The sequence below is a fragment of the Grammomys surdaster genome, unplaced genomic scaffold, assembly GCF_004785775.1.
Source record: "Grammomys surdaster isolate TR1022 unplaced genomic scaffold, NIH_TR_1.0 194, whole genome shotgun sequence".
Classification (NCBI taxonomy): Eukaryota; Metazoa; Chordata; class Mammalia; order Rodentia; family Muridae; genus Grammomys; species Grammomys surdaster.
This window is the reverse complement of record NW_021604639.1, coordinates 4,577,796-4,602,503: the sequence shown is the minus strand read 5'-3', so window position 1 is coordinate 4,602,503 and position 24,708 is coordinate 4,577,796. Positions and strand designations below refer to the sequence as shown.

The following is a 24,708-nucleotide window of genomic DNA, read 5'->3' as shown; positions in this document are numbered from 1 at the left end:
GAGAGAGAGAGAGAGAGAGAGAGAGAGAGAGAGAGAGAGAGAGAGAGGTGGGGGGAGAGAAGACCATCCCTATACATATGTGTGTATATTACATATTATACATAGTTATATATGCACATATACAGAAACAATACACCCAAGTTTTATGAACACATATGTACTTCACAAAAACATATAGACAATAGGACAAAAACTAATAAAATACTTGATCAGCTCATCTAGCTAAGGGCAGATTTAGCTGATCTTTCCATTATTAGGCAAGAGACAAAATTGTCTTAATTCTGCTGTTTCTTTGAGATCTTTGGAATCAACTGTGGAGGACATTAGATAATATGTGTTTTTTGTAACAGATGTGGGATGTCACTTTCCAAGGGGAAAGTGCCATTTATACTCCATTTCTCACCATTCTGCTTCACATTAATGTTCACATAATGTTCACATTTGTGGGCAGCTGGCACTCGAGCAAAGTCCATTGGAATGCAGAGAACAGCTTAGAGGGAGCGAGTAGATCCCATAAGAAAATGGTGATCAGTTAGGATTCACAAGTCTTTCCTTGTACTGGCAGTTTCAGATTAGCCAATATTTCCATATCAAAAGTCAATAAAAGCTATATCAATGATTCCCCATATTAGATAACCCATCCTCCGTGTCAGAAGACAATAAAAGTCATGTCAGTAATTCCCCTGGTGCTGAAGAGATGACACACACATAGACATCAACAAATAAATAAAATATAACAAAATAAAATCAAAAGTAATAATACCCAATGTTTTTCTTCCAGTCTGTTTCCATCTGCATAAATGCAAAGGGATGGCTGTCCAGTGATGCTACCACCATGGACGGGGGATGGAAACATTCAGCTAAGCGCCAAGAGGTGTTAATGATCAGTTTGTGATTAAGTTGGAATCAGCTGCAGCTGTGCCTGACAGCCTGCACTCCAGCAGTCAGTTAAATCGCTGCAAATAAGGGTCCCCAGGAAATCAAAGGGACGGACAGGATGGATGGGAGACACTTGAAAGTCATTTGTGCTGATTAGAAAGCATAACCCACTATCTGATACCACTAAAGAGACAATAAGAATCAGCTCCTTGGACAAGGAACATCTATTTATTTCTGATCACTGTGTTTACCGCAGCATTATCAGCTTAGGAGATACTAGAGATTTGCAAATATCTCCATGGTAGACCTTTGGGTGTTAATTGTACTTCTCTGACTTTCGTTGTACATTTGAAGTAATTTCATTTAAAAAAATAAGCTAACTAGCAATACACACCAAAGAGTTATATATTGAACAAGAAACTAAATCTCTATTCATAACTCTCCATTGCTTTAATAATATATATGTCTCTGGGATGATATAAACATTTGATTTTGAAAGTTTATTCTTCAAAGAATCATCTGTACATAGGAAAATAGTCACATACATGCATTTCATAGAACAAGCACTCAGTTTAGATAAACGTTCCATGTTTATCCAAAAGCTTCAGAGTAGAAAGTCACTGAACATTTTTGAGTCTCTCTTTTATTATGTCCTTCAACAAATTTCTCCCAATGAATGTGCATTCTCTTATGGAAACAAGGGATAGTCCCCATCACTTCACTTCACTTAATGAAACAGTGCCTGATCACATCCTTTCCAGGAAGGACTGTATTGAAGTACTACAGATACACTAGTTTGTATGGCACATTCTTCATGCCTAACCTTCAGTGCTGTGTCCAGTAAAGAAACTCTGCACCAGAAACTCTGCTTATTCCCCTGAGCAGCTGTGAGATTTATGTGAACTGTCCTCCTCATATTAATTGAGAAACCTCTAACCACATGTTTCTTTATTTGACAAATATCAGCTGCCATGTGCCAAATCTAAGAATAACACAGAGATACCAGCTATAAGCTGCTCACAATCTACTAAGGGGCTGGAAGATACTGGAAAGGGTTAAAAAAAAATCCTGTATTATTTTTTCAAGAATGTGGTGTTTGGAGCAGAGGAAGGATGGAAAGGGAGGATCAGTAACATCTCCAGAACAGTTAACATCTAAGAGCAGGACATAGTCTTGTGGGGTGTTTGACAAGAGACACTCAGCAGACTTGGACCTAAGTCTTAGTTCCACTCTGACCCTTAGAGTTCTACTATTGAACCCTCTGTGTACTGCATATGTTCCCTGAGATTCAATCTTTCTTCTTTAACACATGCATGTAAAGACCTTGCAAATAAAAACATTGAAGAGCGAGATTAGCCAGATCCAATGTCTATCCATCTCAATGATCTTCAATGAATTTAGAACAGCTCTGCTGAAGCTGTGATGCTTCAGACTGGATTTCACACTTTCACTACCAATATATTTTATGTTTTTATCAATCACAAAAGGATGAAAAGTCCATGACAGAGTTGAACCTAGAGAAATAATCAACTTTAATTATCTTTAATGACTTAGGTGTTCATTACATGCATTCTGTCCTCTGTCATCACTAAGATTTTCCCTTTCGTGTTCTTTTTACACGCTATGCTATCCTTGCACATATATTATAGGCCTCAGGGAAATTATATAGTTGTTTCTTTTCTGAAAAAGATTTCATATTTCTTTTGCACTGAATAGCATTTCATTCTAAACATGTGCTAAGTTTTCATAACCCATCCACTGATGGACAGCTAGGTTGGTTCCCTCTCTTTGCTTTAGTGAACAGAGCAACAATAAACATAGATAATGGTTCTAAAGTAAAATATGTCTACAAATTATCATAGAGGTTCACTGGATTTAATTATAGACAGAAAAAGAAGTAGAAATCAATTTACCCATAGAGGAAAATGATTACCTTTGATATATACACAGGATGAAATATGGACAGCCATTAAAATTCATCTTATTATTGAATAAAAGGAATACTTGGGGAGCAATAAGATGGCTCAGTCAGTAAAGCAACTGCTGCCCAAGCACAAGGGCCTGCACTGAAATGATGTCCATCTATGTAAGAAAGCCAGGAGTGGTTGTACAGCTGTAAGCCAAGCTCTAGAGGGCAAAGAGAAGACAGATCCTGGAGCTAACTGGCCAGCCAGTCATACATGTCAGTGAGCTCTGGGTTCAGGAAGAGATCCTGCCTCAAACAATATGGCAGAGAGCAATAGTGGAAGATACCCAATGTCTTTCTTTGGCTTTCAGACATAACGGCAAACGCACATACATATACACAGAGACACATACAGGGAGATACTATAGACACAAATAAAAACAACAGAAAAGAACAATAAGACTAATACAGCCATGTCAAAAACTGGGTCCTTTTAGGTGAGGAATGTACAAGAGTGACTGTATCATTTCTTATACAGTTTTAGAGTTAACATCTCTCGAGGAGTTGGTAAAATAATTAAATTCCATTTGAAATGTTTATGCCCTTGAGTAGCATTTTGTAATAAGCTGAAAAGAGATTTATTTTCATAATATCTTTTCAATTCTTTATGAAGGAGATAAACATACTAAACATCATATTTCTCTTGTCTTTTGTATAATTTTATAAAATGTTTATTTTTAATATTATGTTTATATGTGTATTCCTGTATAAATTTATGTGTACTGCATGTGTCCAAGTTCCCACTGAGAGCAGATGAAGATGTCAGCGCCCTTAAAACTAGAGATACAGGTGGTAGTGAGCCTCCTAATGTGGATGCTGGGAACTGAACTCAGGTCTTTTTTGAAGGCAGTAAGTATTCTTAACTGACAAGCCAAATCTCTAGCCCATTTTTATATAATTTTAATCATATCAATTATAGAAGCAACAACTGACTATAGGTCATTTTCATGGAATTCATACTAATAAATGGAATATATATATGTATACATATATGTATACATATATATAAATGTAAAAGTATCATAGACAGAAGGCAAATAAATGAACATAGCTGTAATGTAGTAAAATAAAACTTTATTTATAAAAGCAGATGGTAGACAGAGACTTGGTCCAAAGCCCTCAGTTTACTACTCCTTGTTCCTGGTTACTTTCTTACTTCAAATACTACTGTACTTGTCCCAGCAAATATTTAATAAACATCCAGGGCATGCTCATGATTTACACACTGGGGCTATAAATGTGAACAAATTCAAAAGAGCCCTTAACTGATGGCACTTATCAATGAACACAGATACATAAATATAAAATAAGTAAACAAGAAAATAGTTATGGGGTGAATCTTGGAATATCTCTCAGTACCTAAGGGTGCTAACTGCATCAACATGAGAAACTTAGTTCAAATCCCCAGCACTAACATTGGAAGTAGGCCTGACTACGCACATCCACCCATAACGCCAGAGCTGCAGGGACAAAGACAAGAGGCTTGTTGACTGCCAGATATCGCCCAGTTCAGTGAGAAACACTGTCTCAAGTGAATAATATCCCAACACAATGAAACAGAGTTCCATAAAGCTTTGTACACACCCAATATCTATAAAACAGTAGTCCCACTTTCCTGCCCTTTACATTTCTGATTTTCTAGTCAGTTACCTTAAGTGACATTCTACCAGTAACAGCCTGGTGATATGTTTCTAAAGAAAGTCTTTCTGGCAGTGGGTCTTAGCATAATTAATGCAAATGAGTTCAACTGATTATATCCGTCTGAGATATGCCCACCCTGTTTGTAAGTCTGTTCGCACAGTTTATACATCTTATGGTGAAGTCACCTCGTGTAGTATAAGACAGATGGCTTGATAAGATTTTTCTTTCTCTGGTGTGAGCCTCTGGTCCCAAAGCAGAGGTTGTGTGATGAGCATACATCACAGCTTAGAAGCTAGCAGCCTCTGGGATATAAGACAAAAACATAGCCATGAAAACCTAGAGCAGGGGCTACAACCAAAGAAGCTACAACAGATTGTGAGCATCTCCTAAGGGTTAGCAAATACTTCATTCTTTACCTTTCCTCAAATACAGACAGGAAACCACACATACAACTGCAACAATATGGGAAACGTAATTTTTTCATATAAATTTGAAATGAAAGCTAGTGCTCCCTTTTGGCTGATGGTGTGATTGTCTCCATATATGTTACTTAATATTAATCCCATTTCTTTTCTTGTGAGATAACAACCAATGTATTACATCATTTTCTTGGGTCTGACAATTAAGAGGATGTCATAATTTGTGTGCTAATTACTATTGATACTGTATTAGGTTTAACTGCGCCATTTGTTTTTGTCTTTCCTCCCTTTTCACTCACCCTCTTCCTCCACCCCATGTCCTTCCAGACCCAGTGTTCCTCCTTTTCCTGTTTCTCCTGTGTTCTATGACCCTCAAAACCTTCCTTCTCCCCTCTCATGGTTCCTTTTCTAGTTTCAAGACCTAAATATAACCAGACCCATGTTCATGCATATGCACATATACCTGGCTTTAGCCATCTTTGTCACTCCAGATTCTGAGAGAGGGACTGCCCAAGCCATGTCAGATCCTCATTCCCTTTTTGTAAAGTTGATAGATAAGAAAATGCTCTAAACCACCGATGAACCAGGGACATCCTGAATGAGGAGTTAATGCTGGAGGACATCATCTTAGTGTGTACAAACAGACATCCCCACCTCATCAAAACTCTACATAAGTGGGGTAGGTGTCATTTCTGCTGGGATAATTTTAAGGGTGTCTGATCAGATCAGCCACGTGTCATCATAGTACCCAGAAATTTACAGAGGCAACTCATATGTCCACTTACTGTAAAACTTTTACTGGGTCTGGTCATGAACCAGGGGAACAGATACATTGTACTGCAAATACAAATGACAGAACATCATGGCTCTTACCATCACCAACATCAAAGTCCTTGAAAGCCAGCTCAGAGCCTGAGTCATCCAGCAGGATCTCTCCATTCAGAGTGAACATCATGGTGTGTTCATTCATATCAACCATGCAGCCCACGACATCACCTGCTTGCCAAGAACGCCCGTAGTGTTCATTTCCTTGGTGCCACCGCTGGGCCTATTGGAGGTAGAAAGAGTCCCTTTTCACAGAGTCAGACAGACCAGCAGTGGTGGGATGATCTCAGCTGGAACTACTGGTCTAGAGTCAGGCAGGGGATAAAGGGATGTCTGGGGAGTCAAAATCCCTCCTATGTACACAGGGTGAGGGACTGTGAACAAACCAGATGCTATTTCATCCTTTTGAGAGTTGATCTAACTATATGTACTATGGCTATGAGTTGTTTTTCTTTACTCCCACGTGTCCAGTTAAGAGCTGAGAATCAAGCTGGGTACCAACCACTAAAATAAGAAAAGAAAAAAAAAACTTTCTCATGTTTGCCTCTCTCAAAATAAAATCCCTCTTCTTGATGTTACTTAAACAAAATGAAATTCTGGAAACTTCTCAGTTCCTTTCTAACATCAGCAAAGTTTCAAATCACACCTAAAAATACTCTGAAGGTATCTGTAAAATAATAAGCCCCAAACAAAACATGGATACCAGCCCACTTATAAATATACTTAGAGAGCCGGGCAGTGGTGGTGCACGCCTTTAATCCCAGCACTTGGGAGGCAGAGGCAGGCGAATTTCTGAGTTTGAGGCCAGCCTGGTCTCCAGAGTGAGTTCCAGGACAGTCAAGACTACACAGAGAAACCCTGTCTTGAAAAACCAAAATAAATAAATAGATAAACAAACAAACAAACAAGCTTAGATACAAAGTTTCAAATGTGAGCTTGGGTTACATTCATTTAAAGGTGAAAAATTACTCATATGAGTTACTTTGTCACATGTATCCTTTACATTTATTTGGAAGTACCACCTTCATTGTGACTTGTATATAATGTGTTACTGCATTTGTGTAAAATACTGATAATAGGCTCAATGTAACATATTGCTTTTAAATTTTTAAACTAAATTATGCATCAAAGGCATTACAACTCAGAATTTCTGCACTTCTGTTGTCTCCTTACTTTACTTGTGTTCCCAGAGTTAAACATCTTTTTTTAGCTATAGTCTCTGGGTGCACCAGGAAGGAAACTTGTTTCTGAAGGTATTTCTTGATCTGGTTTATTATGTCTGGTCACCAGCAAGAATGAAACTAAAACTGCTTTGTTTGTGTGTGTGTTTGTTTGTTTAGATAAGGTCTTTCTAAATGAAGCCAGGTTGGACCTGAGCTTGTGATCCTCCTGCCTCAGCTTCCTTACTGCTGGGATTGAGACATGAACCACAGCACTGGCTTCTTTACCATTTTTGATAGACAAGGAAGACCTCACTATTGGACAACCTTTTGGTAAATTTCATTGGCTCTGTAGGGCAGGAAAGAGTCTGAAATGACTAAAGAGGCATGTCCAAGGTCTGCTGTGAGACCAGCAAGGGTTCTGGCATCCAAACATATAAGGAGGGATAGGCCAGGTCTCAACAAAGGTACTTACCTTAAAGCCATCAAAAGCAAAGGCACGTTCATCAGAACCCAGTTCTAGGTCCGGTTGGCAGCCTGGCCTACTCCAACCAACCCGCATGTCTCCAGCAGTGACAGCCTCAAATTCAAAGTACCAGCGCCCGGCCTTAACCGCATAGGTCTTCTCTGCCCTGAAGATACGAAACCTCTCCCCCGTACCGCTGCACACCTCGGCTCTTGAGGCTGTGGGTTCGAGAGACTGGAGATCATTGGGTGGGAAGTTAAGAGAAAAACAGTGCTTGACCTAATTCAGTCATAAAACCCACAGGGAGGCAGACTGCCCAACTCTATACCTTCTGTTTCACCATCTACCTTTGGCTTGTCAGATAGATCCATCCACTAAAGTAGAAAGCCAGACAGGACTTCCAGGGAAAGTCAGGGAAGAGCTTGGTGACTGACCACACAGGTGGGCTTCCTCCTGCTACCCCTTTCAGAATGCAACTACCCTACCTTTCAGAGAAAGAAAACCATCTAGTCCTGGGTTGTTTAGAAATGGAAGACTACAAGATCATATGAATTTGAAGTCTTAGGTGAGAAAAAATACATTAAAATTACATTATTCAAAAAAAATAAGCATATAACCACTCTGTCTTGTGCCCCTCCTGTTGGCTACAACACTATTCAAACAATGGATCACCAGAAATGAGGGTACCCCAATCTCCTCCTAGGAGAAGAAAAAAGTTCTGGGGCAGTCAAAGGAAGAACTTCTGTCTGGGAACAAGATTTACAACTTATCTTGGGATCCAGTTGGAGGGACTGGACTGTGAAGATGCTGGGGGGGGAGGGGCATGACTACCTAGGGCTGCCTCGTTATGTATGTCACTTGCCTTCTATTTAAACTCAGATGCTGTAGATGGTTTAAGGAAGGGGCTGGATCTATTTGTCTCTCCTCTCACTGTGGTCACAATAAATCAATCTCTATCTTCTGCTTTTCACCACTGGTTTGGTTTGTATCATTGGCTTACCAAGGTCAGGTGCTAAACTATCTTGTTGGGGCATAGGCTGTGAGCCTTACACTACAAAAAAGTTGACATTTATGAGTGAGTACAGGAAACGAAGGAGCCAGAAAGAACAGAGAGGGGAAGGGTGAGTGTTCTAGGAGCAGACAATGACAGTCCATGATTAATTTTCACCACAGGGAGGCTAACAGGCTCTGGGTTATCATAAAGAAGTTTTCTGTTCTCCCATACTTTCAAAAGAGCCTGCCACACCAACAAACATGTCTAGAAATGGGCATGGTTCGAGATCAAACCCAATGGAGTGCAAAGTGGGAAATATATGCTTGATATTCTATATCTGTGCTCTCCAGGAAGGGGGAGGGGGCTCTCTACTACCTGTGGGTGTTGAGCACTTAAAATATTGCTTGTGTGACTGACACTTAACTTTCCTCCGTTTGACTCATATGGTCAGTGCCCACCATACTGAGGTGGGCTTCAAAGAATACATGGTATCCTTTATATATATGCATATATGTTTGTGTGTGTGTGTGCACGTGTGAGCATGCATGCATGCATATATGCATGCATGTTGACTATGAGACAGAAAGGACCAAGCAAAGAACCACAGATCACCTAGGCACCTGAAACCTTTAGCCAGAGTAACCCTGAGAAGCATAATCCACATTAATCTCAGAGACCTGGGCTGAAGATCTGGTCCACTGGATAGAGGAGGCAGTTAAGGGCAGTGATCACAACTGGCAAGGCCTAAGCTGGACCCCAAGGAACAAACTTCAGTGACTTCGGGTTTGTGATGCATAGGAGGCAGATCATAGGAGCCATCTGAAGCTACAGATCTCTCTTCCTTCTCAGCTGCTGGCAGCTGGCACGGAGTTAACAGGTACCAGATAAACAGCTGCTTTTCATCTATTTCCACTCAAAGATTTGGGCAACATTTATAAATTATTAGAGTTCAATAAGTTGGCTATTGAGAAGAAATGATCAAATGAAACTGCAAAAGTAAGTAAAGCTGAGTGTGGCGACACACTACACGCCTGTAACCACAGTACTCAGGTGGTACATAAAGAGCTAGAGGCTAGCCTGAGCTACATTCCAGCACTAGAGAGGTATATAAAGAGTCAGAGGCTAGCCTGAGCTACATTCCAGCACTAGAGAGGTACATAAAGAGTCAGAGGCTAGCCTGAGCTACATTCCAGCATTCAGGAGGTACACAAAGAGCCAGAGGCTAGCTTGAGCTACATCCCAGCTCTGGGGAAGGCAGAGACAGGTGAATCTCCATGAGTTCTAAGTCAGCTAGAGCCAAATAGTGAGATCCTGAGATATAGATAGATAGATAGATAGATAGATAGATAGATAGATCTAGATAAGCTCTACCAGTCAACAGTAAAGATACAGTTAGTATAACATGAGAGTGAAATAAAGCAAGAGAAGAAACATTGGCTGTCATGCCAGGTGGCTTCCTATTAGGAGTTGGATTAACATACTACTCCATTGCTGTTTCCCAATGATGGTGAAAGTAGCAATTACAGAGGCAGTGCCTGAGCACCTGCTGACTCAGTTTTCAATAGCTAGCCCACATTTCTGAATACAACAGAGAAATGTCTTTAGCTGTATGCCCATTGTTGTGTATTGTGATCAGTAGGTCACAAACAAAATAAATAGACATGAAGGAGTAGGGGGAGGGAAGTAGAAGAGGGGGGAAGGGGAGGAACAGGAGTGGGAGGGAAGTAAAAAAGCAAGTGGAGACTTATCAATATACATTGTATACATTCAGGAAGTTGTCTAAAACAAACTTAGTTAATTAAAAATAAAAATGTTTGGGTCAATTGCTGAATAAGTACATTTCTAAGACAAAACATCTGATTTTGATACTTTAAGTAGCTTCCATTGGGAGGTCACTAGTCTGCCATGCTGTGACAGTCAATTCAAAACAGAAAAAGTCAAATAAAATTAAGAATTCATTTTTTGAGCACTTAGAACGCTGATGCAGGAGGACTCTCCCATGTTCAAGTCCATCTTGGGCTACAATGAGTTTGAGGGCAACTGAAACTATTACAAAACCTTGTCTCAAAAAATACTCATGCATCCTGAGAAAACTACTTACTAACCCTTTCCCTTTTTTTGCATTTTCTTTTTTTAATTTTAATTCAATATTTTATTTAGTTACATTTCAGATGTTATCCCCTTTCCCCTGTCCTCTCCCATTAATCTCCTATCCCATCCTTCCTCCTCCTTTTTTGCTTTTATACTGTTTAAATTACATGCAAGTATAAAGTCAGTTCTAGGTTGAGGAACTAGCAATACAATAGATGCAAATAGTCAAGGAACAAGCAAGACAATAAACCAGATAGTCAAAGAACACTCACGAAAATAAACAGAGTCCTGTGATCACTCCTGTGATCACTATTTCTAAGGGCTTATCAGGATGGGCAAAATATCGGAGCCTACTTCCCTGTCCTAGCCCAGAGTCATTTTCATGCCTGAAGCCTACTTCTTTGGTCTAGCTTAAGATTTAGATTCCTGCCTGTAATTAACTTCTTTGTTCTAGTTAGTATTTTATTTTAGTCAAACCTCAGGAATGGCTTGATCATGTTAGCCTTTCTTGTCCTGGGAATACTTTTATTTCTGTCCATTGTATTAAAACTTGTCTCTAACTTCATCAACAGGTTGGCAGCCAAAGTCCATAATTTGAAACTGAAAATGGACCCTCAGACAGAGTTATTAATTTTACAGGCTGGCAAGCCAAGGACAGGTAAGATTCTGAATAAAGCCTTACCAACCTAAGACAGAAGTGCATTGCTTTTGATAATGCATATTCCATCATAGGTAAGGAAAGCATTCTTGTCAGAACAACCTAAGACAGGCTCAGTCTGGTTTATGCAATAAAAATGAGGAGATATAGAGAGCTTTTGGGGCTGCCTGGCAGGAATCTGACATTGGCCAAGGACAAGGAAATGGACTGCAGGCAGGAATCTGACATTAGGCTGGAACAAAGAAGTCATTTCAGGCAGACATCTAAATCCTAGGCTAGAACAAAGAAGAAATTTCAGGCAGGAATCTAAAATTACTAACCCTTTCTTAAGTAATGGCTGAGGCCACACTAATCTAAGAGATTTAGAACATGAAGTGTGAGGTTTATACTTAGAGCTTATTTCTAGAACTTTTCTGAGTTTTAGTTAAATTAAACCTAAGTATCACTGAAAAATTCAAGCCACACTTTTCCAAGGTATGGGATATTCCATTCTCTACTTAACCAAATTACAAAAGTGTCCTGGAGTAACTATCTCCTGTTACATTTCTGGGACATCAGAGCTCATAATTATGATGTTTAGGGTCAAGGAAAGCAAACAGAAACATTCTTTGATTAAAACATTCCAAATATTTGGAAGCCAAATTTGACATAAAAATTTATGACAGGATCTGGAGAGATGACTCAGTAGTTAAGAGCAGATACTTCTCTTGCAGAAGACCTGGATTCAATTCCACAACCCAAGTCAGGTGGCTCACAATCAACTATAACTAAAGCTCCAAAGGATCTTTCTCCCTCTTCTGGGCAACATGGGCACTGCAGTCAGGAGCACATATGCATACAGAGACACGCATACTCACAGAACTAAAAATAATGGGGGTTTTTGTTGTTGTTTTTGTTTTGTTTTGTTTATTTTTTTAAGTGTGACATATCATTTCTTCCAAAATCTACTCTCTATTTCTCCCTCTGGTTTTGAGACATATCATGAGTCTTCCCCACTAACCCAAAGAAATGAAACCACTAGAATTCCAGGGCCACAGGAAGGAACTCAACCTAACAAATATGAAGCCCTTGATTTGACCCTAACCCCAAAACCAAAACCAGGATCTAACAGAGATAACAACAGTAGTAGCTTCCTGGTCCCTTGGTCCAGGCACAGCTCTACCTGACCTTAGGTGCTGTGTTAAAACTGTTGCTCATGTTGGTGCTCAGCCTGAACTTGAATGAACATGCTACACACTATAGTGGCAATTTTGGAATTTTGGTTTTTTTAAAAAACACAAAAATATTAGATGAAAATGTTTTTTGTTTAAATCTCAGGTACAGGGATGTGGGGCTGAATCAAACTGACTATGATTTGCCTTGTTCTCTAGCAGAGGCATGGTTTTGCCAGCTGTAAATAGTTTCTGTGATTGTGTGACATTTGGAATTCTGGGAACTTTAGAGTATATAAATGCTAGGGCTCTTGGGGACAGGTATTGGTAGTTTAGGGAAGTTGGTTGTGGTTTCTTAGCAGCCATAGTCAAAGAAGAAACAAAAGGAAAGAAATTAGATTCAGGGATTTTCCTAACTTCTCTCTCCACTCTGCCCTTGTTTCTCTCCTATCTAGAGTTAGGAGGTGAAACTGAAGTGAGGAAGAGGGAAGAAGAACACAAAGTAGCAAAGATCAGCTACAGTGTACAGAAACCATCATGCATGCATTTGATGGAGACGAATTTTTATCCCTCATTGAACCAGTCTGAAGATCTTCCTGCAAATGTCTAAGTGGCTCACAATTCACTCTCTGTATTTCAAGATAAATAGCCATGGTTTAAAGAAACAATCATTTGGCATTCTGCTTCTTGATTAAAAACAACAACAACAACTTCAGATAAAGGGAAAATCTAGACCAACAGTGATTAAAGAAAACAAGCAATCTGAAATGTATTTGGCATTGGTTACAGCACATGAGCTCAAGCACCTGCTGAGCTGGCTTGAGAAACAAATCTCCCCCAGCTTCAAGTCTAAGACCCGAGGCAGGTCAAAGAGGCACAACCCTATCAAAGACACAGAACTCCATTCCAAGTAGAAAAGCCACACACTGTGCTTGATTCATAGACACTTAGTATGTAGCTCTAACTTGTGTGAGTTTGACAAATGATGTTTATATTAAAATAATAAATAGAATACATAACATTTAAAAAAACCCAACCCTTTAGCAGGTACCTTTCTCCTAGACATGATCAAGGCTATTGAAATTCAAATCAAGAAAGTTAGGAAATAGATCTGATCAAAGACTGTGTTCCCTGGACCCACAGAACTGGCAATGAATATATACATGGTGACTGATCAGACAAGATTGAGGGTAAAGTCTTGGGTTATAGTCTAACGTCCAATTTTCTAACCAGACCACAGGCTCAGAGGCCACCAACCACTAGAGGGTAGTGAGACCTAACTATGTTTGAACAGGATAACTTATATCCAGCAGCTAGGAAGGCAGCGTTAGTCTCTAAAAGTTTTTTTACATTATCTGGAATGTGCCAGGTATATTTATATCATACTTTAAAAATAATTGGTACCGAACCACCCACCCTTTCAACGTCCTGGCATTACGTTTAGTAAAATCATTCAAATCTCAATAAAAACCTTTTAATGAATAAGAACATATTCCACTTTCAGATGTTTTAATACGACATTGAGAACAACACTCTGAAGGTACCACATGACTCAAATACTTATGCGTGTTTCATTCAGAATATGTGCACACTCTCCTGAAAAATGGGGACTAAATCAAAGCTATAACCAATTACACAAAGTTATGCTCAATTTTTGCAACCTTTTCTGCATTTAACTTAATCAAATGTAAGCCATAACAGAAGAGTAAGTTACAAACTAATGTTCCTTTTTTTTAAAAAAAAATCCTTATTTACTGTTATTAAGGTGAGGATAACACGTGCTATGGTGCGCATGTGGAAGTCAGAAGACAGCTTTGTGAAGTCTTATTCTCTCCTACATTGATGGGGTTCCAGAGACTGAACTCAGATCTTCCAGCTTCCCACAGCAGGTGTTTTACCCATGAGCTACCTCTCTGGCCGCAAATTGATGTTTTTTTATCATATCTAAGCAATTGCTAGATTGATGTGGTCTTACACCATAAAATCTTTCACACCTTTTAATCTCGACTTTAGAAAAATCGCAGTTTTCCCAAAGGCTTCCCAACTAGTCTCTCCACCTCCCAGCATCCTCCCCCACCAATCTGTCCCCTCTCTCTGTTACCATAGTTATATTTCTATGGGAAACTGGGATGGCATAGCAAGCTCCTGCCTGATAACTTCCTGGGGCTGGTACTCTCTGCTCAAATATTTCCATAAATCTTAACTAGGGCTTCAATATATTCCAACTTTTGCCTCAATGCATGGCTGCTGTCTCCTATCCTGTGCCCTACATTTGGCCCAAGGACAGAACTTAGGTCTTTCTGTATGCAATTATGCCATACATACTCTATGTTGGGATGAAAATGTCTCACTGTGATCTCCAATTGCTGATGTTTTGATTGGTTCAGATTCTAACTCAGAAAACAATGTCTCCCATAAACGATACCTGGCATGGGTGAATTAATCCTTTGTATCTACTTTCTGTAATGTGTTATGTGTAATCTACTAAGAGGGAGACATATTACTAGGTTCAAGGGTGTAGCTATACATGAGAAACATGATCTCATCTCCTATTGCAACAGAACACATCCCTTGCCTCATTGATCACCGCTTATGTGACTTCAGAAAGACAGAAAGTTATGGACTGTTTCTCTGTGTGTTTGTATGTATTCACATGTAGATGTGCACATGGTGGGGGAATTCCAGAGTGTGCTCATACATGTATAGCTCAGATGTCCCTGTTGGGTGTCTCCTTTTATAACTCTCTCCCTTATTCTCTAACACAGGATGTCACATTGAGCCTGAAGCTCTCTGGTTCGGTTAGACTAGTTGACCAGCAGCAAGCTTCTGGGATGGACTTGCCTCCATCTCCAGGTACTGTGGTTAGAGAACTAGGCCTCAGTTCTTGCCCATTTTATGTGGGTTCTGGGGGTCACTGTTAGCTTACAGAGGATTCCATTGGATCCTCCAAGAGACCCAGCAAATGGCTTCGATTATCGCCTGCCGCCTGCCAGGTGCTTCAGGTGTGGGCTGATTATACAAGGACTGTCTGACCACTCCAGCTCTCTGTTCCTATGTGTTCCCGGCCAGTCTCTCTCCCCCTTCCTGTCCTTCTCTGTGCCCTATCCTCTTCTCTGCCCTCATGGCTCAGTTCCCATGTGTCTGCCTAGCTCCATGTCTACATCTGCCTCTACCCCTTCTCCAGGTCCTCACTCACCCCCTTCCCCAAAACAAACCCCCTTATTCCAGCCAGATCTGTTACACAGGTGTAATTTCCCAGGGGAACATCTTGGCATGGGCCTGCCAGGCACCCCCTTGCCGAGTTATATTTCATAGCGGTCACACTCAGTTTATCATGCTTGTGTGGCAAGAACATCACTGACTGAGCAATCTTCCTAGCTTTCAATCAACTGCTAATGGCTCAATCTCTAAATTCTTGTGAGACAACTCATAACCCTCTCTTTTTTCAGTTCCATATAGGAATATATCCATTTGCAAAATGGCTAAGTCTCTTCTATTCTTTGCCCCTTTTTTTCTACATTTGTGTGTGTGTGTGTGTGTGTGTATGTGCGTGTGCAAATATACACACACACACATGTGTGCACGAACCACAGAGATCACAGAGCAACTTGTGGTGGTCTGTTCTCTCCTACCATTTCCACTTTTTGGGGTCCAGTACTGCAGTCAAGTCATGAGTCTTGGAAGCAAGAACATGTCTCACTGGTCCCAGTTCCTTCTTTCCTTCCGGAACTATACAGTGCTCTACATTTTCTTGCCTCATGATCTATCTCCCTACTTGCTCTGTTAGCCCCAACTCTAAACAAGTTTCTTATTCTGCTGAGCTGTCTGGAAACACGCACATACGCACGCACGCATGCACGCACGCACGCACGCACGCACGCACGCACAGGTTGGCACCCCTATTAACATCATCTCTACATTTCATGAGACCAAGACCGTGAATTTTCTCTAGAATCTTTTCATCTATTTTCATTCTTCCTCTAACCTTTGCTGCTGATGCCATCACCTGAGTACAGAAAGCTCAGAATCCTCTGTTCCACGGATCAATCGAGGGCACCTTAGCAGCATTCATCCCTCCAAGTCCAGAGAAGTAACTGTTAGCATTCCTTCTAGGCTCCGCCCAACAGTTACCTAGCAACAGCCAGGTAGGTCTGGCTTGGTACTCTCTTTGCCTCTTTTCACTCTCTGACCCCCTCCCCCTTTTTCCCTCTCTCCCCTTCTCTCTGCCCCCTCCATGTATTCCTGGCTGGCTTCAGCCTCTCCTCTTTCTCCCTCTCTCTCTCTGTCCCTCTCTGTTCCCTCTTTCTCTACCTCTACTCCCTTCTCAACTCCCCTTCCCATGCCCCCAAATAAACTATATTCTATACTACACCTGACATATGGCTGGAATGGGGGGGATGCCTCAGCATGGGGCCTGCTGGGACAACCCCTCCTACGGTACCATGTCAGGCTCTACAAAACATATCCTTGGTTTTATAAAACATATCAGTAACCTAAGGTGACAGTCCCCACAGCATGGACTCAGTGGTATTTTTACCATGTCCATCCGCAGGGCCCTTTCTCCAGCTCCAAGATACACTGAAAAGCAACAGCCCCTCAGGCACAGAAACAAACCAGCTACCACAAGTTTCTGGGGCAGGCAGAACAGGGCTGAAAGGCCTCCAAAGGACAATTCAGAGATAACTGTCAACATATTACCTCCTGGTCCTAAATCTTACTTGCAAATTTGTCTGTTTTCAACCTGCTTTAAAAGTTAGCTCAGTACAAACACTCTTCTCCACAGGGACAATTGTTAAAGCCAGCAGGGGCAATTCCTTCACAGACAGCTGCTCCAGGTAGCAGTAACTTTGTAATAAACAACAGCTGAGCAAACAATACGACAGAGACACAGGGCAGGAGCTAGCCACAGCAGGTTGCATGGGGAAAAAAAAAATCTCTCATTTTTCTAGAAATCTGCAGAGTTATGTTTATGTTCCTAGCTATGAATGTAATTCATGAAAGACCTGAGCAGAATTTCCATCTGTCCTCATCTATGGAAGACCTTGAGGCTGTGAGCAAGCAGCAAACAAACGCTAAGGGGAAATTACAAACTCCTGGATAGGATGTTAGAAGCCAGTCCCAACAGGAAGCTATAGCCTCCTAGAGAGATATTTAAGGAAGACTCAGTCTAAGGGGCCACTCTACAACATGACAAACACACTCTACATCAGCTCTAAAAAAAATCCTTAAGAAAATGGCTACAATGTACATGATAACTAAATCCAGAGTTGCCACAATATATTATTTAAAATGTTCAGCTTCTCACAAAAGTTCTAAGATATGCAAAGACCACAAAGTATAGCACTATATACAGGGAGACAGGAAAAGACAACAGAATTTGACTCTAAAGAAGGCTGGGTCCTAAAGAAACACTAACTACCCACTTCAAAACAGTTTAAGAAAGAAAGTAAAGAAAATTATGTAAAGAAACTAAATAAAAGTATAAGATGGCCCAGGAGGCAAAGTGTAGGGGCTGTAGCTCAGTGGTAGCCTGCTGCAGGCCTTAGGATCAATCTCCAATGCCAGTAAAAGCAAGAACTGAGCAATCATCAGTTTGAAGAGATGAGGTGCTATTAGCAATAATCCGATAACAATTTAAACAAGGATACAGAGACATGTGGATTTCCAGTGCCAGCAAAACCAAGAACACGACAACCATCAAATTGAAGGGGTGAGGTGATGCTAGCAATAAATCCTGTCGTCATTAAAACAACAATATGGAGGCACGTGGACAACTCTATGCCAGTAAACACAGCTAGTTCAATTGTGCAAATGGATTTATCAGTAAATGTAATATAACTCTTCTCCTAAAGAATAACTTCCAGGCTCAGAGAGTGTCAATAAAAAACTGGTAAAGACTATGGAAAAAAAAGAGGAGAACAGAAGCAAAACAGATGATTCCTCCAGAAGGTAGGCTGACAATGGAGAAGCAGACCTCCTCTCCTCTATCCAGCCAGCTTTACAGTCTATTAAAACACAAGGAAATTACAGGAGATTCCTACACCAACATCCCTTATGAAGATGGATGTGAAGATTCTGTACAAGTTATTAGCAAACAGCTTGAGCTGTACACAGGAAAAGGAGATAATATATCGGGACTAACTAGAACTGTCCAAGAAATAAAACACTTGGTTTAGTGTTCAAATATCAATGCTTTACAAGACGTCAAAAGAATAAAAGAGAAAATAAATACTCTTCTTTGCAAATGACAAAAACGTATATATTTAACATTTCACAACTATTCATGGCAAATTTCACAGCAAACTAGGAGGTCTGTTCCGTGTGATGAATGATACCTATTTTTAAAAAGAGCGTTTCCTTAGCTACTGAGAGTCCCTAACTCTAACGGCAGTTTCCTGCCCAGAAGATGTACTCCACAGCCTCCCCATACTTTCCACAATGTTCCTGAACTTTAGAGAGCCCTTATCCACCATTCCTTTTCAGCACTGGGTCTGCACAAGAATATGCCAGTCAATTCTCAGGTATGGACAGAGGAGAAGTGGCACAGGGCACTAACCCTATCTGTTGCGCTATTTACTATTAGTAGATTCAAAGAAAGGGGGGCCACTGTGTACAGATGTGTACCTCCTGATGACCCCACTAGGCTCCAAAGGAGAGTTCCAACCCAATTGTCATAAAGACAGCCCTAGGTAAACTAAATGGGTCACAATGTAAACGTCATGAATCAGGACAGGAACTGAGAGATGAGGGCATTGGTAATGTCAGGAGTAAGGAGATAAGACGGCAAGAGCAGTCCAAAACCATATACATTTATGAAACTGTCAAGCAGCGAAGTCAATCAACGTGAAAAAAAAGAAAAAAGAAAAAAGTGAAAGAAAATATAATTAATCCAGCGAAATAGTTCAAAGATAAAGAGTTTTGTCTAGAATGGACAATGTCCTGAGTTTTGGTCCTAGCATGGAAGAAAAAAAACACCCAAACAAAATCTTATCTAGTGTTACTACAATGTCTAACAATGAAGTGTTAAAATGTTTCCCTTAGACTGAGACTCAGCCAGGCTACGAGTCTCTCTGCTTCTCTTACACATTGTTATGAATGCCTCACACACTCAGCAATTCAAAAAGTAAGACACAATGATTGCAAAAGAAAAACACTGAGACTTTATATAGAGAGAACTCTTTGAAATTTATAAAAATAAACAGAGCATACACACACACACACACACACACACCCTTCCAAATCAAAGAATATAAAATCAACCTACAAATAACAACTTTATCTCACATTACAGAACACCATACTAAAGTTAAATCGAAACTAATTTCACCTACAATAGTATTAAACTACTGTAAGAAATAAAGTATATATAGCTTTTATTCTAAAAATCATCGAGAGAAACTAACAAGAAAGAATGTCGTATACCATGTTCATAAATGGGTGAACTATTACTAAAAGGTCAATCTCCCACAGTCAATCTTCAAATTTGTCAGTTGATCAAAATTAAACTGACGGATTGCACATAAAATAAATGCCAAGCAGAGGAATAACAATTGACTACATGGGAAGGTGGGCCCTGCAGAGATGATGCACAGCCCTGAGCTACCCACTGAGAGACAGATCTAATCCTTCAGGGGACGTCAGCCTTGAGTGGACACCTAGAGAAAAAGAAGTATTCTTGCCCTCCCTCTGTATGTGATCTTTTAGATTTGAAAATCCACTACACAATTTTGCAACCAAGGGTGACAGAGCAAAACCAGTACCATGGTCCTGATCAGGAGCTTCCAGGTGGTAGCCGTAGCCCAGCAACGTGCGCACTGCCTCTCGGAGACTGTCTTTGTTGGACTTCTTGGTTCTGTCATCCAGAAGAGTATAGGGAACGAGACGAGGGTTTCTTCTGTTCTTCACATCCTGTATTGGGGAGAAGGTTTGTAGTCATCTGAGCCATGTAGCAGTGCTGGGGATGGAAGGTAAGGCTTGGCACAAATGAGACAAGCATTCTGCTCACAGTGCTACAACCCCACAGCCAAAGTCTCCATACTTAAGGAGGCACCAGCAGTTTCTACTCCATCTTGGCTTAGGAGGAACTGTGAGGTGGTGAAGTGCCCTCTCTCTCTCTCTCTCTCTCTCTCTCTCTCTCTCTCTCTCTCTCTCTCCCTCCCTCCCTCCCTCCCTCCCTCCCTCCCTCCCTCCCTTCCCCTCTCTCTTACACACACCCACGGTAGGGAGAAAAAAAAATCTAAGCTTGGAGTCACATGCCTGTAATCTCAGGACATGGGAAACTGAAGGACGAGGATTTCAGGTTCAATATTATCCTTGACTGCACAGTAAGACCTTATCTCAAACACATAGAAAAAAACAAAACAAGCTAAAGGGCTGGACAGGCACAAGGAATTCTGTTGTGTCTCTTCTTTCTTCCCTTCTTCCCACAGTTTATAATGAATACCTGACTATCTATTGCTGTAGGGGAAACAAGTCCCATGGGTCATTTGTGGGAACAGTGACACTCCAAAGCTACCCTCTCTCAAAACAAGCAACACCTCACAGGCCTTCCCGACAATACAACTTCAAACCCTATGGCCTGTTCCCCTCACTTCTGACCTGGTGCTCAGCTCTTCCCTCTCAGCTTCCCAATCTAGAACCCTGGGAGCCACGTGGAGTTGTAGTCTATGGACTGTCATTAGCAAGAGTCCCCTGACAGAGATCCCCTGGTTTCTGTGCACACGTGTGTTTTAGACCAACTGTGAGAGAATAAACAAGGGAGGAAACTACCAGTCAACTCTCTCCAAGAGTTCACAGCCTACTGCTGAACCAGATAATGTCACCAAAAAGAAAATGAAAACTCAGTTCATCATTGAGACACTAGGCTGCAAACATGTGGGGCCAGTAGGAAAGTTTCAACACACACACACACACACCATAAACACATATGTACAATTCCTCAAAATGGCAAGGGCATTGCAAATATATTTTTAAACAATCTTTTACTCCTTATATGTAAACACATTCTAAGTCGTTGAGCAATTATCCACTTTTCCCCTGAAAAATCTTCTAGTATAGGTGTTTCACCATGAGCTAAGTGAAAGTGAAGATCTTTGGCTGGTATCAGAAGACTTGAGCCTGGTCCTATTCTGTGATCTGCTGGCTGGACAGCACTGGGAAAACTCTTCTTTCTTTGGTCCTGTCCCTATGTGTGAAGTGGGAATGAGACTCTTTCCTTCTTGGTGGAAATGTTGTGAGTTGCATTTGGCAACTACGAAACTCTAAGCTTGGTGGCAGCATCTCATAAGAAATGGTTGTGGAATTTGTCAGTTGCCAGGCACTGCTGTTGCCTTTTGCATTACACAATGAAGCCAGATATTTTGTTAATGAGGGCAGCAGTGGTAAGTAGAATTTTAATAGCAAGACAGATTAAGGGGTGAGGCTAAATTTTGCTTTCACCCTCTGCTCTGCTGCCTCCACCTCTCCAGCTACTCCTGTGAGTCCTTCTGTTCAGGAAATAATCCATACCCACTAATCCACTCAATTCAAAATCTAGAAAATTCTGAATACTTGTTTTCCTCCTACATTGAACAAAAACTCATTTGGTGCCCCAAACAGATGCAAGGCTGTTGTTCACAGACTTTACTTACTCTTCAGGGATGTTGTCATACCCAGATTGCACTTGAGAAGTAATTTACAGTCTACTGCCCACCCCCAAGGGTGTTCTGTAACATGTAATACATCATCTTACTACTCAGAGGAATGACACAGAACAAAATCTTAAATGGAATTCTGATGCTCAGAATTGGGCTCAGAAACAGTGGATCTATTTATTATTACTATAGTTCAGCCTTTGTATCTCAAAAGTCTCTTCTAAACCATCTCAAGGAAGGGAATGCCCAAAACCATACTACAAACCACTCTTGTAATATGATCTCTTTGGTGGAAGTGAGGGGTCAAGGCTCAGTTAGCACATGCTGTCATACCAAACACAGAGCTATGGTTACCTAATTTCTTTTTTAATGTAATTATTATTATTGTATATATCATTGGAGGTGGGGCACTGTATGCCACAGTACACAAGTAGAAGTCAGAGGCCAACCTTGTGGTGTTGGTTTTCCCAGTCTACCTTTACCTGGATGGTGGGGTGCAGCTCAGGTGGTGAAGCTTGAGAGGGAAGCACTTTAACTACTGTACCTACAGAGCCACCTCAGCAGTCTAGTGGTGCAGAGATGCTTCGTCCAGATGGATTAGCATACAAAGGTGTATCTAGATAAGATATCTGTAAGAAGCCGTGACTCATGTCTTCAGTTGAAAACAATGACCGTCTACACTCAGAGACTTCTGGTACCTGCTGGATGCCGTAAGTCCAACCCTGCCGGATTCGGTCCCGGGCCCACACGTTGTGAGCATTTTCAGCCAACTTGTCCACCATTGCTTCCTGAGATGGTGTTAGTTTTATAAAGCTCAGATCCATTGGAGCCGGCTTATATCCGCTGGTCAGCTGGTAACTGCAAAGCAAACAGAGGAACTTCAAATTGCTCTTTTTATTGAAATCTTATGAAAGTCCCGTCCTGGTCCATCCAATCCCAATTCTTCTGCTGAAGACTGTGGTGACCAGACCCATAGAGCAGTCAGCATGCTTGAGCCCCTTTTGTTTCAGCTGCTGCTTGGGTAGCTAGGAAAAGCCACAGGATCCTTATGTTTCTATTTACATGCCAGCAAAATGTAAAATGAGACAGCTTATCTATATGTGAAAGGCACAAAAGACCTTCAGCTGTGTGCTCTTAATAGTTAAGGCTCAAAAATATTGATTATTTAAAATGAGCAACACTTAAGGGCTTTCTCTTCATGTAATTTTTTTAAGATTTAGAAAAGAGTGAGGGAGAGGGAGAGAGCAAGAGGGAATGCACAAGTAGCAATTGAGGCCAGAAGAGAGAGCATCAGATCCCCTGGAGCTGGACTTGCATGTGGTTATTAGCTGCCTGACATGTGGCTAGGAACCAAATCCAGGTCTTCTATAAAAGCATTGTGTCTCCTTAACCATTGAGCTAGCTCTCCAACCCTGTTTTTCTTCAACTTTTTCCGTGTGTGTGTGTGTGTGTGTGTGTGTGTGTGTGTGATGTGCTCCTGTGTGTGGAGGTTTATGTTAATGTCAAGTGTTTTCATCTAACTCCATCTTGTTTTTTTGAGACAGGGTTTCTCAGCAGACCTACTACAACTAGTCTGATTGGCCAATGAGCTTCCAGGGATTCAACTATCTCCCCACCTCCCCATGGCTGGGACATGAACATTCCAGCATACCCAATTTAAGTGGGCACTGAGGGGCCTAGACCTGACTAGCTATCAGCAAAGGCAAGATCAATCTATAAATCATTGACTAAAGCCAACAAACACTCATACAAGCCATCCTCAAAGAGAAAATGATAGCTCTGGGCAAATGAAGCTAACAGAAAGCTTTTATGCCGTCTGTACCAAGGAGACTCTTTTGATGGTTGGGAGGAGGGAGGGATGCCTTCTTAATAAAACATTACAGACAAGTTCTATTCATGTGAAACCAGGTAATCCTGATATTTTTAGCCCTCTTCCTAGATAAAGTTTCTTCCCAAATTGTTTTGATCTGTGAATGATCTCAGTGAGAAATATGAAGTCATGTCTATGTTTGTTAATTTGAAGTTGAGTTAAAAGTAGTTGACACTCATTTTCAGGCATAGATTCTGTGAGTGTGAATGTGTGTGTGTGCACACTTATGCACATATATATGTGTGAAGAGTAGATGTCATTACTGAGGTGTCATGTTCCTTGTTTGCTGATACAGCATCTCTCACTGGCTGGAAACTCACTAAGAAGACTAGGCAGGATGACAGGAATCCACCTGTCTCAGTTGACCCAGGTCTGTGTTTATAAGTGTGCACCACTTGCCCAGCCTTTTAAACATAGGTTCCAGGAAATCAAACTCATGCATGCAAGGCAAACAGTTTACCAACTGAACCATCATCCCAGATTTTAAACTATAGCTTATTTCACCTGAGTTTCTATGACCCTGTGTAAGGAAAGAAAAAAGGTAGCTTTAAAGGAGTTTGTTTGAATAACTAATAATCTCACTCAAACTAAGGTACCTACTACCCCTTTTCCCAAACCTCTTCACATCTGCTTGTTAACTTCAAATCATCTCATGCAGTAAAGGTGTCTTTGAAAGCCACACGATCACAGGGCTGGATTTGAGGCTGCTGACATACATAATCCATGCTTCATAGGGAGCTAGACATTTCTAAAACCATTTTTCTATCTGTAGTCATCCTAAGAAAGGAACTAGGAATCAATTCAGGGACTGAGTTAAAGTGCTTGTCGTGCAAGAGTAAGGACCTGAGTTTGGATCCCTAAAACCAATACTAAGACTGGATACAGTAGTACCATGCACTGCTAAGTACCTAGCACTCCTAAGTAAGTAGCACTCCTAAGTACCTAGCACTCCTAAG

At 40.9% G+C, this 24,708-nt stretch overlaps 1 protein-coding gene across 1 annotated transcript in view; it reads right to left on the bottom strand.

Annotated features, from left to right (window-relative positions):
• Positions 1 to 24,708, bottom strand: part of Ryr2 (ryanodine receptor 2) — a 424,465-nt gene that overhangs the window by 196,787 nt on the left and 202,970 nt on the right. Inside the window, exons 27-30 of the mRNA XM_028769855.1 lie at positions 22,581 to 22,740; positions 20,011 to 20,158; positions 7,366 to 7,574; positions 5,779 to 5,953 (exon numbers count right to left, since the gene is read on the bottom strand). Of these exons, the coding sequence (XP_028625688.1) occupies positions 5,779 to 5,953; positions 7,366 to 7,574; positions 20,011 to 20,158; positions 22,581 to 22,740 (692 nt within the window). The remainder of the gene's footprint in view (positions 1 to 5,778; positions 5,954 to 7,365; positions 7,575 to 20,010; positions 20,159 to 22,580; positions 22,741 to 24,708) is intronic.